Source organism: Puntigrus tetrazona, chromosome 15 (assembly GCF_018831695.1).
Source record: "Puntigrus tetrazona isolate hp1 chromosome 15, ASM1883169v1, whole genome shotgun sequence".
Taxonomy (NCBI): Eukaryota; Metazoa; Chordata; class Actinopteri; order Cypriniformes; family Cyprinidae; genus Puntigrus; species Puntigrus tetrazona.
In genome coordinates this window covers 6,382,280-6,394,305 of record NC_056713.1, presented here as the reverse complement: position 1 = coordinate 6,394,305, position 12,026 = coordinate 6,382,280, and the positions used below count along the sequence as shown (strand labels likewise).

General features: G+C 40.4%; 1 protein-coding gene across 3 annotated transcripts in view; it reads left to right on the top strand.

Moving 5' to 3' along the window:
* The first annotated feature begins 85 nt into the window (after positions 1-85).
* zmp:0000001236 (mastermind-like protein 2) overlaps positions 86-12,026 on the top strand; it is a 44,735-nt gene continuing 32,794 nt past the window's right edge. The window contains exons 1-2 of one of the 3 annotated variants that reach the window (XM_043259200.1): positions 86-353; positions 1,421-1,849. In XM_043259200.1, the coding sequence (XP_043115135.1) occupies positions 1,448-1,849 (402 nt within the window). In that variant the 5' untranslated portion in view covers positions 86-353; positions 1,421-1,447. The other 2 variants (XM_043259198.1, XM_043259201.1) reach the window with 2 other exon arrangements.

Genomic DNA, 12,026 nt, shown 5'->3' with positions numbered 1-12,026 from the left:
CTTGAATCTCGACTCTCACGTAGTTGGCCTTTGGCGCCGCTAGATGCTGCAAAACGACAGCTCACCAAATTGAGGAGCGCTTTCCAGGACGAGGGGAGCTGCTCACACAATGAGAGTCTGTAGTCAGCCTGCGGTGAGCCAGCCTCTCCGGACTAACCCCGTACGCGTTCGGACTGCTGACGAGCCACCGCGCGGATAACGCAGTCCGCGCGCGCTGCGGCGACACTTTAGTGTTTTTTCACTTTGTTTGGGAATCGCCGCAAGGATCCGCGATCGGCTTCTCGAATGACAAGGATGGGAAGCGCTCGTGCGCAGCCTCAACTCGCTGGAAGTTTGCGGATTTCTGCCTCCAAGTAAATGGATTATAATCGCGCGCATTGCTTGTCAGCTGACGGGAGCCCTTGGTTCAGGGTACGACCGACTAATAACCGCGTGCGTTAGCGAGATTGCGTTTGTTCCTTGCTGCAGGAGCGCGTTCAGCCTTCCGATAGCACGCTGTGGGGATTTGTTACACCTTGCGTGGAGTTGAATGAGCGTACGCTGCGATTTCGGCGAGCTGCAAGACACCCCGGTGCACTGGAAAGTAATAATGCACGGTGTAATAACGTTGGGACTCGGAAATTAAGTTCTGGATCCGGAAAGCGCATTTTAATCTCGCGATAGATGCCATTTGCTATTCGGAATGAAAGCAGCAGTGATTTCACGTGCTTTCGTTAATTTTGCACGCGCTATTCAGCTAACAAGTGCATGTTAAACGTTTCCATTTTGCTGTAAGAGCGTCGGCGTGTTTGCGTAATGTAAAACAGAAGCACGTTTAGCGCACGGTTCCCAAAATCGTTTTATTAACGTGCGCTATTCAACACTGGCACAAGGCTAAACTTTTTAAAAACGGGTTCTTTCTGTGTTTACCAGGACGCACTGTTGGCAAGACTTAAGATCTGTTTTAATCTGGTGTTTAGATCATGTTCAGATAACAGTCCGCTAGGAGCACTTTCTCTTGTGCCAACTTGATCCAAACCCAAGCATTATATAGAGACTTGTGTTATTGCTAACGTTTTTTTACATAAGCATGTGGGATCTGTATCTCTTTTGATATAGATTTAGTCAAGGCAAGCATGTAGTATTGCTTTAGATGGTTAGCTGAACATCACAGATCAACTACTTACAAAGCTTTAGAATATAATATATAATCAGTTTTATTTGAGATATATGCTTGGTAGGAGTGTGCTTTCAGTTCTGAATTACTATCACTGATTTTCACAGAAATGAAAAACACGAATATGGCAGATTCCGCGTTATCCCCGATGTTTTTGCGGTTTCCAGGATGCATTTTTGAGCCAATTTGTCGTTTGTTTTATTGCTCGAGTGAGTTGAATGAGTGAATAATTTTCCCGTGTTTTTCTGGGTGTGATCATTAAAGGGTTAAAGAAGAGGGTAACTGAAGGTCATGGGAGAGGCGGCTCCGACCCAGGCCACCCCAAGTGGTTTTGCACCCATGTTGGGCGTCGGGATGGGAGGATCAGTCACGCCAATCGCCACTTCAAGAGGCTCAGCCGTTCCTCAGCTCCACAGCGCCATAGTGGAGCGCCTGCGTGCCAGAATAGAGCTGTGCCGGCGCCATCACTCCACCTGCGAGGACCGCTACGTGCGCGGTCAGGCGGAAAGTTCGGATCGGGAACACGAGAGCACGCTCCACCTCTTAAACATCGTCCATCAGGGCCCCGGGAACAGGAAGACCAAGGGCAACAGAGCGGCCTCTCAGCAGCCTCCTGAATACAGCAGGGTGAACGGTGAACATAAAGCCCACGGTTCATCGGAGGCGGATTCCAAAATCTCTTCGCAAATAGCAGTAAGTTTGATGGGTTGTATTAACTACGCCCACATAATAAATCTTATAATCCGTCTAATGCACATGGGGACACACGTCAGACCAATTCCTCAGAGAATGACATCAACACACTGATATGATGTGATTACTGTGGGTGTGTGAGGGAGAGATGGGGGCGTCTGTTTAATTAAAAAGGGCCCCGCAGGCAGGCGCATGAATCTTTAAAGGTCTTTTGGAAATGTAGCGAAACAAAACATAACTTTAAAAGAGGTGGTGATTCAGTGACGTGTGACTAGTCGACAATGAAGATCCGTTATACGGTACAGTCCCTCCATTTACACTCATAAGTCAAAATGAGTTTAATTTACAGAAAGATAGAACACACACACGTTTCAAGCAAATCATTTCACAAAAAGAAGTCGCATGGCTTTAAACGTGTATTACGTGCATATGTCCCTTAGTGTGGTATTTTGCTATCTATTAATATTCATATTTACTTTTAAAGGAATCATACTCCCAACAATGACGCTTTGTTTCAAATTTTGGAAGTTTGAACAGATTTGGAGAAATATAGCGTCACGTCACCAATAGATGCTCTGCAGCGAAGAAAAACCACAAAAAAGAAACTCAAATCGATCAATGAAATAACATCTAGTGAAGAAAAATTGGCACGTTTCTAATCAATCTGACAGATTTAACTTCCATTGCTGATGGAAATTCAAGTCCTTTCTAGTGAGAAACTTGTCTCACCCAAAAACACGCAGCTTTCACCTTTTCAAGACATTAACTAATGGATTATTGTGATGGTTTGTATCAGCTGCTTGGACTTTCATTCCGACGGCACCCATTCACTGCAGAGTATCTGTTGCTGAGACACCGATACAAGGCGACGTTTCTCCAAATCCGATAAAGAAACAAACTCATCTCCTTCTTGCGAAGCCAGATCGTTTTTTTGGGGTTTTTTCATTTGGTGAAGCTTCCAAAGCTTCCAAATATTTCACGGCACCGTTTCTGCATACGTTTACGATTATCGAAAAGATTTCTTAATATAAAGAACATGCGTTTTGTACTGTAGCCTCAGCTTTGGTGACAGGAGGAAACACTTGCGGTCAACAGGTCGTTTGTGATTCTTTGTTCTCCACCCTTATGTTTTCCTCTTGGGATTTCGCTCTTTGACACCACTTGAGGTCCATGCATCTATTTAGCATCTCCGTTCACAGACGCAGATGGGTCCTTCACTGTATTTATGAAACTCTTTGAAAATAACACGTTTTGCATATAGGTAAAAAGCATATTAGACACAGAATAAAAGCAAAGAAGCAAAATAGACAGTTTATGTCGAGTTTGTTAAAGAGATGTTCTTGCAAAATGCAAAATCGTAAGGTAAGGCATCAGATTTTGCTTTCAGCTTTGCCCGTTTCGAAAGTGTACACCAATATCTATCCAACAGAACAAAGGCACAAGCAGGATGAAATTGCTGGATGATGAAATCTCGCAAACACCGCGTGAATGGCCTCTCGGTTTTGTTCCATACCATGCTTTGTCACGCTCTATTATCAAAGGTTTGATGAATTGCTCTCAAAGCACCTTCTTGAATGACGGCTTTCCCATAAAGCGTATAAATGTTTAGAGCTATTCAATACATGTCCCTGTTTTGTTTACTCGAAGTCAAACAGGCCTTGAAAACACAATTGTCAGAGGACTGCCCGGTAATTAAGTGTTATGGGGTTATGGGTGAATTTGTTTTTTCCTAATTTCAGAGTTATGACCGACTTGGGAACGCAGTGGGATTTTGGAATATCCTCTCTTGGAATAGAAAGTAGGATATTATGTTTGATGCCCTGTTTGCTTATCTAAAGAGATCAGACTCAGTTAAGCTCAGTTTATGTCGATTGAACAGTATTCAGTCATAATAATGATCCATTGTTCATTCAGTACTTCACAATTAAGTTTCATCAGTCCCTTTGTCTGCATTGTATTATAGTCTATAATCAAAAGTATATATATACTAGCTATACATATATATATATATATATATATATATATATATATATATATATATATATATATATATATACTTACAGATATTAATATTAATAAAATAAAATGTCGCTTAAGTGTAATAATATCAAAAGTTTATAAATAATTGTGTTATTAATCTTTTGTCATGTATAAACATTTACTTAAATCTTACTTTAATAAAAAACACTCACTTCAGCTAATTGAAATTATATGTGAACACTCACTTCAGCTAATTGAAATTAATATGAATTTAAACAATAATACATTCAACTTTAAACAGCATAGTTTGTAAAAATGTATGTAAAAATATTAAGATCTATTTGCACCAAAGTACATTCAATTAAAAGTTTTATGTCCATATTAAGTATTATTGTTTAAAAGTATTTATTTAAAAGTATACTAAAGTGTACTTTTTTTGTTTCATCCCGATAAACTTAAAGCAACATTTCACCCAGAAATTAAATTAGGTCATAATTTGGAACACGTAAATTTACTTTCTTTTTTTTGACATTGACTGTTTGAAAATTCTTCAAAATATCTTGTGTTTGGAACAGCGATGCCATAGAAGAACCATTTATGGTTCCACAAAGTTCAGTCAAAAGTTCTCTAAACAACCATTTTTTCTTATGTTTTTTAATAATCTGAAGAACCACAAAATGAACAAATAAAAATAAAATCAACTGTGCAACTGCAAGGTTCTCGAGGTGTTAAAGGTTCTTTATGGACCCATCTAAAGCACCTTTGAAGAGCGTATGGTGGATTATTAAAGACAGAATGACATTTTTAATGAACTGTCCCTTAATCCCTCATTGGAAAGATCAAGCATCTAAACCAGTGTTTAAAGATGTAGCAACATAATTGGACATAATTAAGCATGACAGGCAGGCATTACAAATAATAGGTGGAAGAAGGAAATGTCGAAGTGTTTCCTGGTGTTTCTTGGCTGTAGAGCTTCAGGACTGGAAGCTGAAGGTGGCCCAGCCTCGATTCAATCCACCTGAATGTGAAAAACAATCAGCAAACCCTTACTTGAGGAATAGGAACGAGTCCCGAGCAGTTTGTCCTGTGCTTGATCTTCACGTTGACATGGAAATGAATTAGTCCTACAAGAACAGAACAGAACCCTCGCAGTTTTGAGCGATTGGTCAAAAAGTCGAGACAGGACGTGCTTTCTGTAAAATCAGTTGTTTGGGTTGATTTTTGTGCCAATCTTCAGCCAAGCCAACGGGCCGGTTCTCAACATGGATACCTGATAAAGATGAAGACGGACCGGTGCATTCCGTCTTATGGAAGTTGTGATAGGATCGTCATTTTTGTTTGCGTTATGCCTCCGACAAGCAGCAGGCAGATTGCGGCCGATCGCCGTCTGAAGATAAGTCTGAGGATTTTGCAGGATAGCGGGCTTGTTGATCATTTTAATCTGAGTTATGTGCGGCGACAGATGCATTATGCGCATTAAATGCGACCTATAAAACGGGATGAAAACGCACAAGAGGAAGGTTGAGGCATAAATAGAAGGGAACTTTAGGAAACTCAAGTAGGATTGCTCATGCTGCTTAAATCAAAAGCATTCCCTCCTCATCCAGCGCTGGCTCTCCTAGCGGTTTCTTTGTGAGGTGCGCCTTGTGTATACCTCATGTTTTATTCACAGTCTGAGACACGGCTGGGGCTTTGAAGAGCGCTGAAACCATTCGGCATATACATCCCTACCTCCATTTGCACAACATAATGGCTGCAGGCAGAAATCGCCCCCTCAGCGTCTAGTATCAGCCTCTGATACCCGAATTCCGCCTTTGTATTTTATTATAGTCAACCAAGGGAAATGACGAAACCGAAAGCACTTTCTAAGCCATTCCGTACAAGTTAAAAAAAAACGTGTTTTGAAACGCGCACCTGTGTCACAAAGCTTAAAGGAATAGTTCGCCCAAAAATGAAATTCTGCCATCATTTGCTCACCCTCGAGTAGTTCCAAACTCGTACGATTGAAATGAAGATGTTTTGAAACGAGTTCACCATTGGGTTCACCAATGGGTTCACCATTGATTTCCATGGTATTTATATATATATATATATATATATAGAGAGAGAGAGAGAGAGAGAGAGAGAGAGAGAGAGAGAGAGAGAGAGAGAGAGATGGACAGATGGATAGATTTTTTTGGCTAAATATATAAAAATATATATTTTTTGGCATATTTTTACCAAATACTATCAAGGACAGTATCACCATTATAGCATCACACCATTGATTCAGATACTATCGCAATATTTAAGAATCATTATTTGTAAAAGGTTCATGTAGTACATAAATCAATATCCTATTGCGTCTATCTTATTATTATTATTTTCCCCCAGTTGCTACACACTTATTCCTGCTGGAATGCAGGGTGGGGAAGAGCTGCGGCGTTGACTTCTCTTCTTTAAACCAGCCAGTGGTCGTGAATTGTGAGACGCATTCAGGCTCGGCGTGATTTCCCTAACACAGAGAAAGCACACAGAGCGCTCTGACGTCTGTCAGGTTTTTCCTGCCCGGCTAAATAGAACAGAGCAGAATAAGGAGGTGAAGCGTTAGAGAGGGGGGCGGTTCGCCATATCTTTCGACGAGTCCTATGCTCTGTTGAACTCACCTGAAACCCAACCCTTGTGGGAAACTGCATCCTCAGGTGTGTATGCAAGGGCCCTGAGTGGATGATAAAAATCTGTGACTCTTTCCTGCAAAAACAACAACCCACAAAACCCCCCAACCCACAATATATGCCTTTGTGAACGTTCGGCTCCACACACAGGACGTGGGAGTCGCACAAATGAGTGATATGACTCAAATATCCGCACTCCCTCGTGTTATCATTTACCCTTTCGCTTTCTAATATTACATAATTTTACTGTAAACAGCATTAGATTAGCCACGATATCAATGTTTCGTCATTCTCTAACCATCAGCATCTGCCTTTAACGAAAAACAAATGGATAAAAAAGCTTGTTCTCCCTAAAGAGGGGGTACATAGTTACAATACAATACAAATTACAAAGCAAATTACATTATGTTACCTTCAGCTCATATTTTTGAGATAAAAAGATTAAATAACAGCATGCTGTTCATAGAGTTAAATTTAAATTTTAGGGATGTGTTGACCAATACCAAAAAAAGATGATAATTATTTCACTGTGGTGAAATGATAAACGACCAATACAAAAATGGTATGCGATTCTATCATAAAAACTCTTTGAAAATGTTTGCATGGTAATAAATGACATTGTTAAAAGAATGGTTACAGCATAGCCAAGCCATGCTAGGTGTATATGACTTTTTGCTTTCAGACGAAGTCAAAGAGTTTTAAAAAAGAAATGATCCTGGCTTTTCCGAGCTTGGTAATGCTGGTGGATAGTGGCCATTATTTCGAAGCTCAATAAATCGGATTTATCCGCGAGTACTGCAACGTAAAGTTAACTTATACACCTTCAGGGGGTTATCACATGAAGCAGATTGGTTGGTCTTTGTAACGAAAAAAAATCGATGCAGTAGTCGCAGATACATCAGATTTACAGAGCTTCAAAATAATGGCCACTATCCACCAGCATTATGAAGCTCGGAAAAGCCAGGATAATTTTTTTTTTTTAACTCTGACTGTGTTTGTCTGAAAGAAAAAATTCATATACACCTAGAATAGCTTGGGGGGGTAAGCATTTTATGGTTTAATTTTCATTTTTGGGTGAGCTACTCCTTTAATGGTCTTGGCAAAATGGATCTTCTAAGCTGCTGCTGATGGTTATTGCAGTAGTTGGAGATTATCGCTGCTGCTGAAAGCAAATACAGGATCTGGCTACTGCCAAGGCATAATGAAGTGCTTCGGGTATTTAAAGAAGACATATTATGCCTATACAATATTTAATTTAAGTCAGAGTAAATAAATCAATAAATCCACAGCTCCTCTCGGGCTCTATTATCCTGTTTTGCTCAAACGTTGGCCACGGCATTCGAACCGCTACACCGTTGTTGCTTGTGAAATTAAAATGCGTGGTGGAAACCTAATATTAGAATTAGATCCCTTTGCAATGTCACAAGGGGAGCAAGCTCAGATGAGCTCGTTTTTTTTCAGAGGCTTTCAGAAAAAGCTAAATGACTGGGTTATACTTTATTTTTTTTAAGTTTCCTCGATTGGTAGATGCACCGAGGACTTGATTTTAGCACTCGAAACCTGGAAAATATCCATTTTCACGATACGTCACCTTTAAGACACACTGACCCGATACTATTGTTCCTAAACAACAGGAGAACCGAGAATGGTAAAGACTGTCAACATTTACTGCGTGTAGCACCTTCTGCTCCGCAAGTCCTGCAGATGTGGCGCATTTCATTGTTTTGTAGTGGTTTTGTCTCTTATTGAAGAACGGAACATGTGCTCCACTACATTGCTGTGCGAAGAGGCGTTCCTTTTTATAAGATCTAATATAAGCCTAATATGTCCCCAGAACGTTTCGGCTCAAAATACGTGTACCGTTTTGAAAATGCCCGTTTTGATTGAAAACAGTGACATGCTGTTTTCGTATCTTTAAATGGAAATAAACTCCTGCTGAGAGAATAAGGCAGTTCCTTTACAGCTCATCCCTCTGACACCAAAAAACATCTGTTTGGTTTTGATTTTCATGTCTTGGGTTGGTCGTCATCAGAAAGCGTATTATTTGCACGCATTTTAAAGATATATCGGTTTAACCTTCTGAAGCATGCACAGAAAGATGCTGACAAGTTTACAGAAGTAGTCCTTAATGTCCGTGAAGGTAGTCAGCTGGGAAAGAAATAAAAAAAGTCAAAATTTCATCCAATGTCATAGATATTTTAATTCCAGGGGTCGACGAGGACAGTCATGAAATAAACAAAAACGCGATGAACATTATGTTCTGGAATAAACAAATAAAATAAGTACATTTGAGACGTCTCATTTGAATTTTGCCAAATTAGAAGTGACAGTAGGGGTGTCTTGGGCATAGGAGCGTGATTTGATTTTTAAAAAAAACTTCAAACGCACCCGCTTTCCCGAGGGGTCAGCGTCCGGCCCAGGAAATGAGAAAGTGGGCTCCTGATGTCAGCGCTGAACCCCTGGGTGGAATGCCGGGTCAGATCAGGGGCTCTCCGGCTAGATCAGAGATCAGGCCTGTTTACATTTCAACTCAGGATATTTCTATCAGGCCGGCCAAACTGCCCCACGTTCCCAGGCTCCTCACTCACAGCCCTGAGAAGGAGCACAAGCCCTCTCTATGTCTCCTTTCCCTCCGTGCTCTTCTCTCTCTCTCTCTCTCTCTCTCTCTCCTTCGCTGCCTCCGGGGTCAAAGTCAAAGTACAGCTTCAGCAGAGAGTGGGAGGTGAAAAGTCCTTATTCCTTACATTAAGTATATTGTAGTTAGCACAGTGACCACAAAGTCAGAAGAAGAAGAAGAAGAACGTTGTGAGCAGTGCTAGGTGATATAGTGAAAAACTATTGGTTTTCTACCTTGTTTTTGAGAAAGCAAATCTTAGCGTTTTTCCAAAAATGCTGATTTACTCCTGTTTTGATGAAAGTTGGACAAAAAGTAAACCAACACCACGCACTTACACTTTAGTTGCTTGTTCTGGTTTTTGTATGATGTTGCATCTATCAAGAAACAGAGCTGGGGTAACGAAACACGCCAGAACGTCAAGCACGTATTTAAAATACGAAATATGAGTAACTGAGTTACATTTCAAATGGGTGGTAGTTAAATTACAATTAGATCTGAAAAGCATTTCAAAGCGATTACTTTTGAGGGCAGACTACAGCGAAGACTCGCTAAAATGCACTAATAATTGTTATGGAAATAAAACCACGTCGCGGTAGGCTTTAATGTTTTCGGCATCAAAAGAACATCTCATCTTGAAAAGGCATCTTAAAGTGAGCTCATGTTTGCACTGGTTTCCGTTTTCTATATTGATGCGTAATTAAACAATATCAGCGAGGAAGAAGAGTGCCGTTTAGCCGGATATTCGCACGATTGCAAATGCGATGCTGATTTTATGCAATCTTTTGTTTTTAAGTTGCTAAAATACTCTGTGCTAAAATAAGTCGATTTTAAAAGTAACCTTCCCAGCCCTGATCATGAAACACGACCCGTCTGTCCCAGAATCTCTTTAGCTTTAATAACCCTATCAAATAAATCTCACCTTTTGGCCTTTGTTAGCTTCTGCTGTTCGAATGTGAAAGTATAGTTCATCCCTTTTTCTTCATTTTTTTTCCCCCTGAACTTGGAATGAATGTTAACGTTAATTACCCCACGAAGAACACGTAAGAAGACGTTTAGCAGAAAGTCAGAGCTACTCCTTACAGTGAAAGCGGATGAGCATAAAAAGATCAAACTGGAGATTGCTCAGAAAGGTGAATCGAAGGTCGTCTGTTTGTTTGTCGTCTACGCACAGCGACCTCAGAATAACCCTTTGACAAAGACGTCGCTGGTTTAGCACAACTTCTTATCTGTTGACTCTCTGCCAAACACATTTGAGATTTCGCAAGATTCGTTTATTTGATCCGCATCTAGTTAGCTTTTTTTCACTTTGTTGCCCTTATCTAAACTCAGCTTTTCGCTTTGGCAGGAGTGCGCAGCGCCAAGCGCTTTTGCGTCTCCAACATCGTATCTCATATTCACAGAAAAACTAAAACGCGAAATGCGACGCCGACGGCATATTCTCCGTCTCCTGAGAATGACGTTCTGCCTAAAGAATGCTCCATCTTGCATTTCTGACACTGCTTTGGCGCTCGTCTCTGCTGACATCCCCTTGATACTTCGTGGGAATAAATTAGAGATTTCATTTCAAAGTCATTACGAGAAAACTGCGATGCTTCGACTTCCCAAACTCGCCACGCTTGGACAAACCTGCCGTGAACCTCTTATGTTACTGATGCTCTAACGTCATTTTTTGTTTCATATTAAAACGTGCATAATCATATACTGTAATTTCTTATGATTCACTGGCCATGTGTAAAAGTTTGATATTTGGACTGATTTCAAATAAAGGATCAGGTGACTAGATAAAGTCGCTGGAATTGCTCAATCTATTTCCTGTTTTTAAGAGGATGTTGAAACCACATTCATTTAACCACTTATTGAAACATCACCAATAAAAATGTCCTTGTGTTTTAAAATCAGAAATGTGAATTTGTAAAATCAAACAGCGGTGGTTCACCCTAAGAAATGTGAAAAAGATATATATAATATATAAATATTTTTTAAAACCAAAAATTACCGTGCTATAAAATTCTGCATTACAGGATTAAATTATATTTATATAAAAAAAATATTACTGTTTTGTACTATAGTTTTTGATCATATAAGCGGCTTGGTGAGCATAAAAGACTAATCTTACTGGCTTAAATTTTTGGTACTGTAATATATATATAATACTCAGTCTCCAGAAAATATATTTCCATGTTTTTTTGTCATTGTGGCTTTTGTTTGTAAGACCTTTGCAATGATAGAAATCATTTGGCAAAGTAATATGATCATGGTCATGTAACCGTTCCCTGGAAACAATCGCACACCTTAAAACATTTATCGGCCAATCAGATTCAAGCATTCAGTGGCCCTGTAGCATAATTCGAGATATGGTACTGCTTCTACCAATAACAGTCGCGACAACTGAACGCTATGGTAGCAGTTTAGACACGTAGTATGGTAGTTGTTGGGGTACCGTATAAATACTGTTTTAAGGGTGTAGTCTTGCTCCACGCTTTCCCATCCAGCACGAATGAGTCTGTATTTATAACCTATCCAGGTACGTTGTGTTCGAGCCCGTTCTGAGATCAGCGGCAGGAGTGTGTGTGTGTGTGTGTGTGTGCGTGCGCACTGATAAACGAGTGTGTTCTGCCCTGGGCCTCTTCGGCTGGAGCGCTGTGTCAGTTTGACTTGTTGACTCATCAAAAAGAAGAACTCGTTCTATCTAGTATTCGTCAGGCCTCTTAAACGTCTGTCCGTGAGGCTCAGCGGCGGCTAAATGAATCATAAAGCTTGTTAAAGGTTTGAACTCCTGTATCCGTCGCTCGTACTGTAAATAACGGCAATGCTACATTCCACTCATAGTGATTGTGCAGACTCGTGTGTGTGTGTGTGTGTGTGTGTGTGTTTGAGAGAATGGAGTGAAAAGGGAACATTCCTCTCTCTCTCTCTCTCTCTCTCT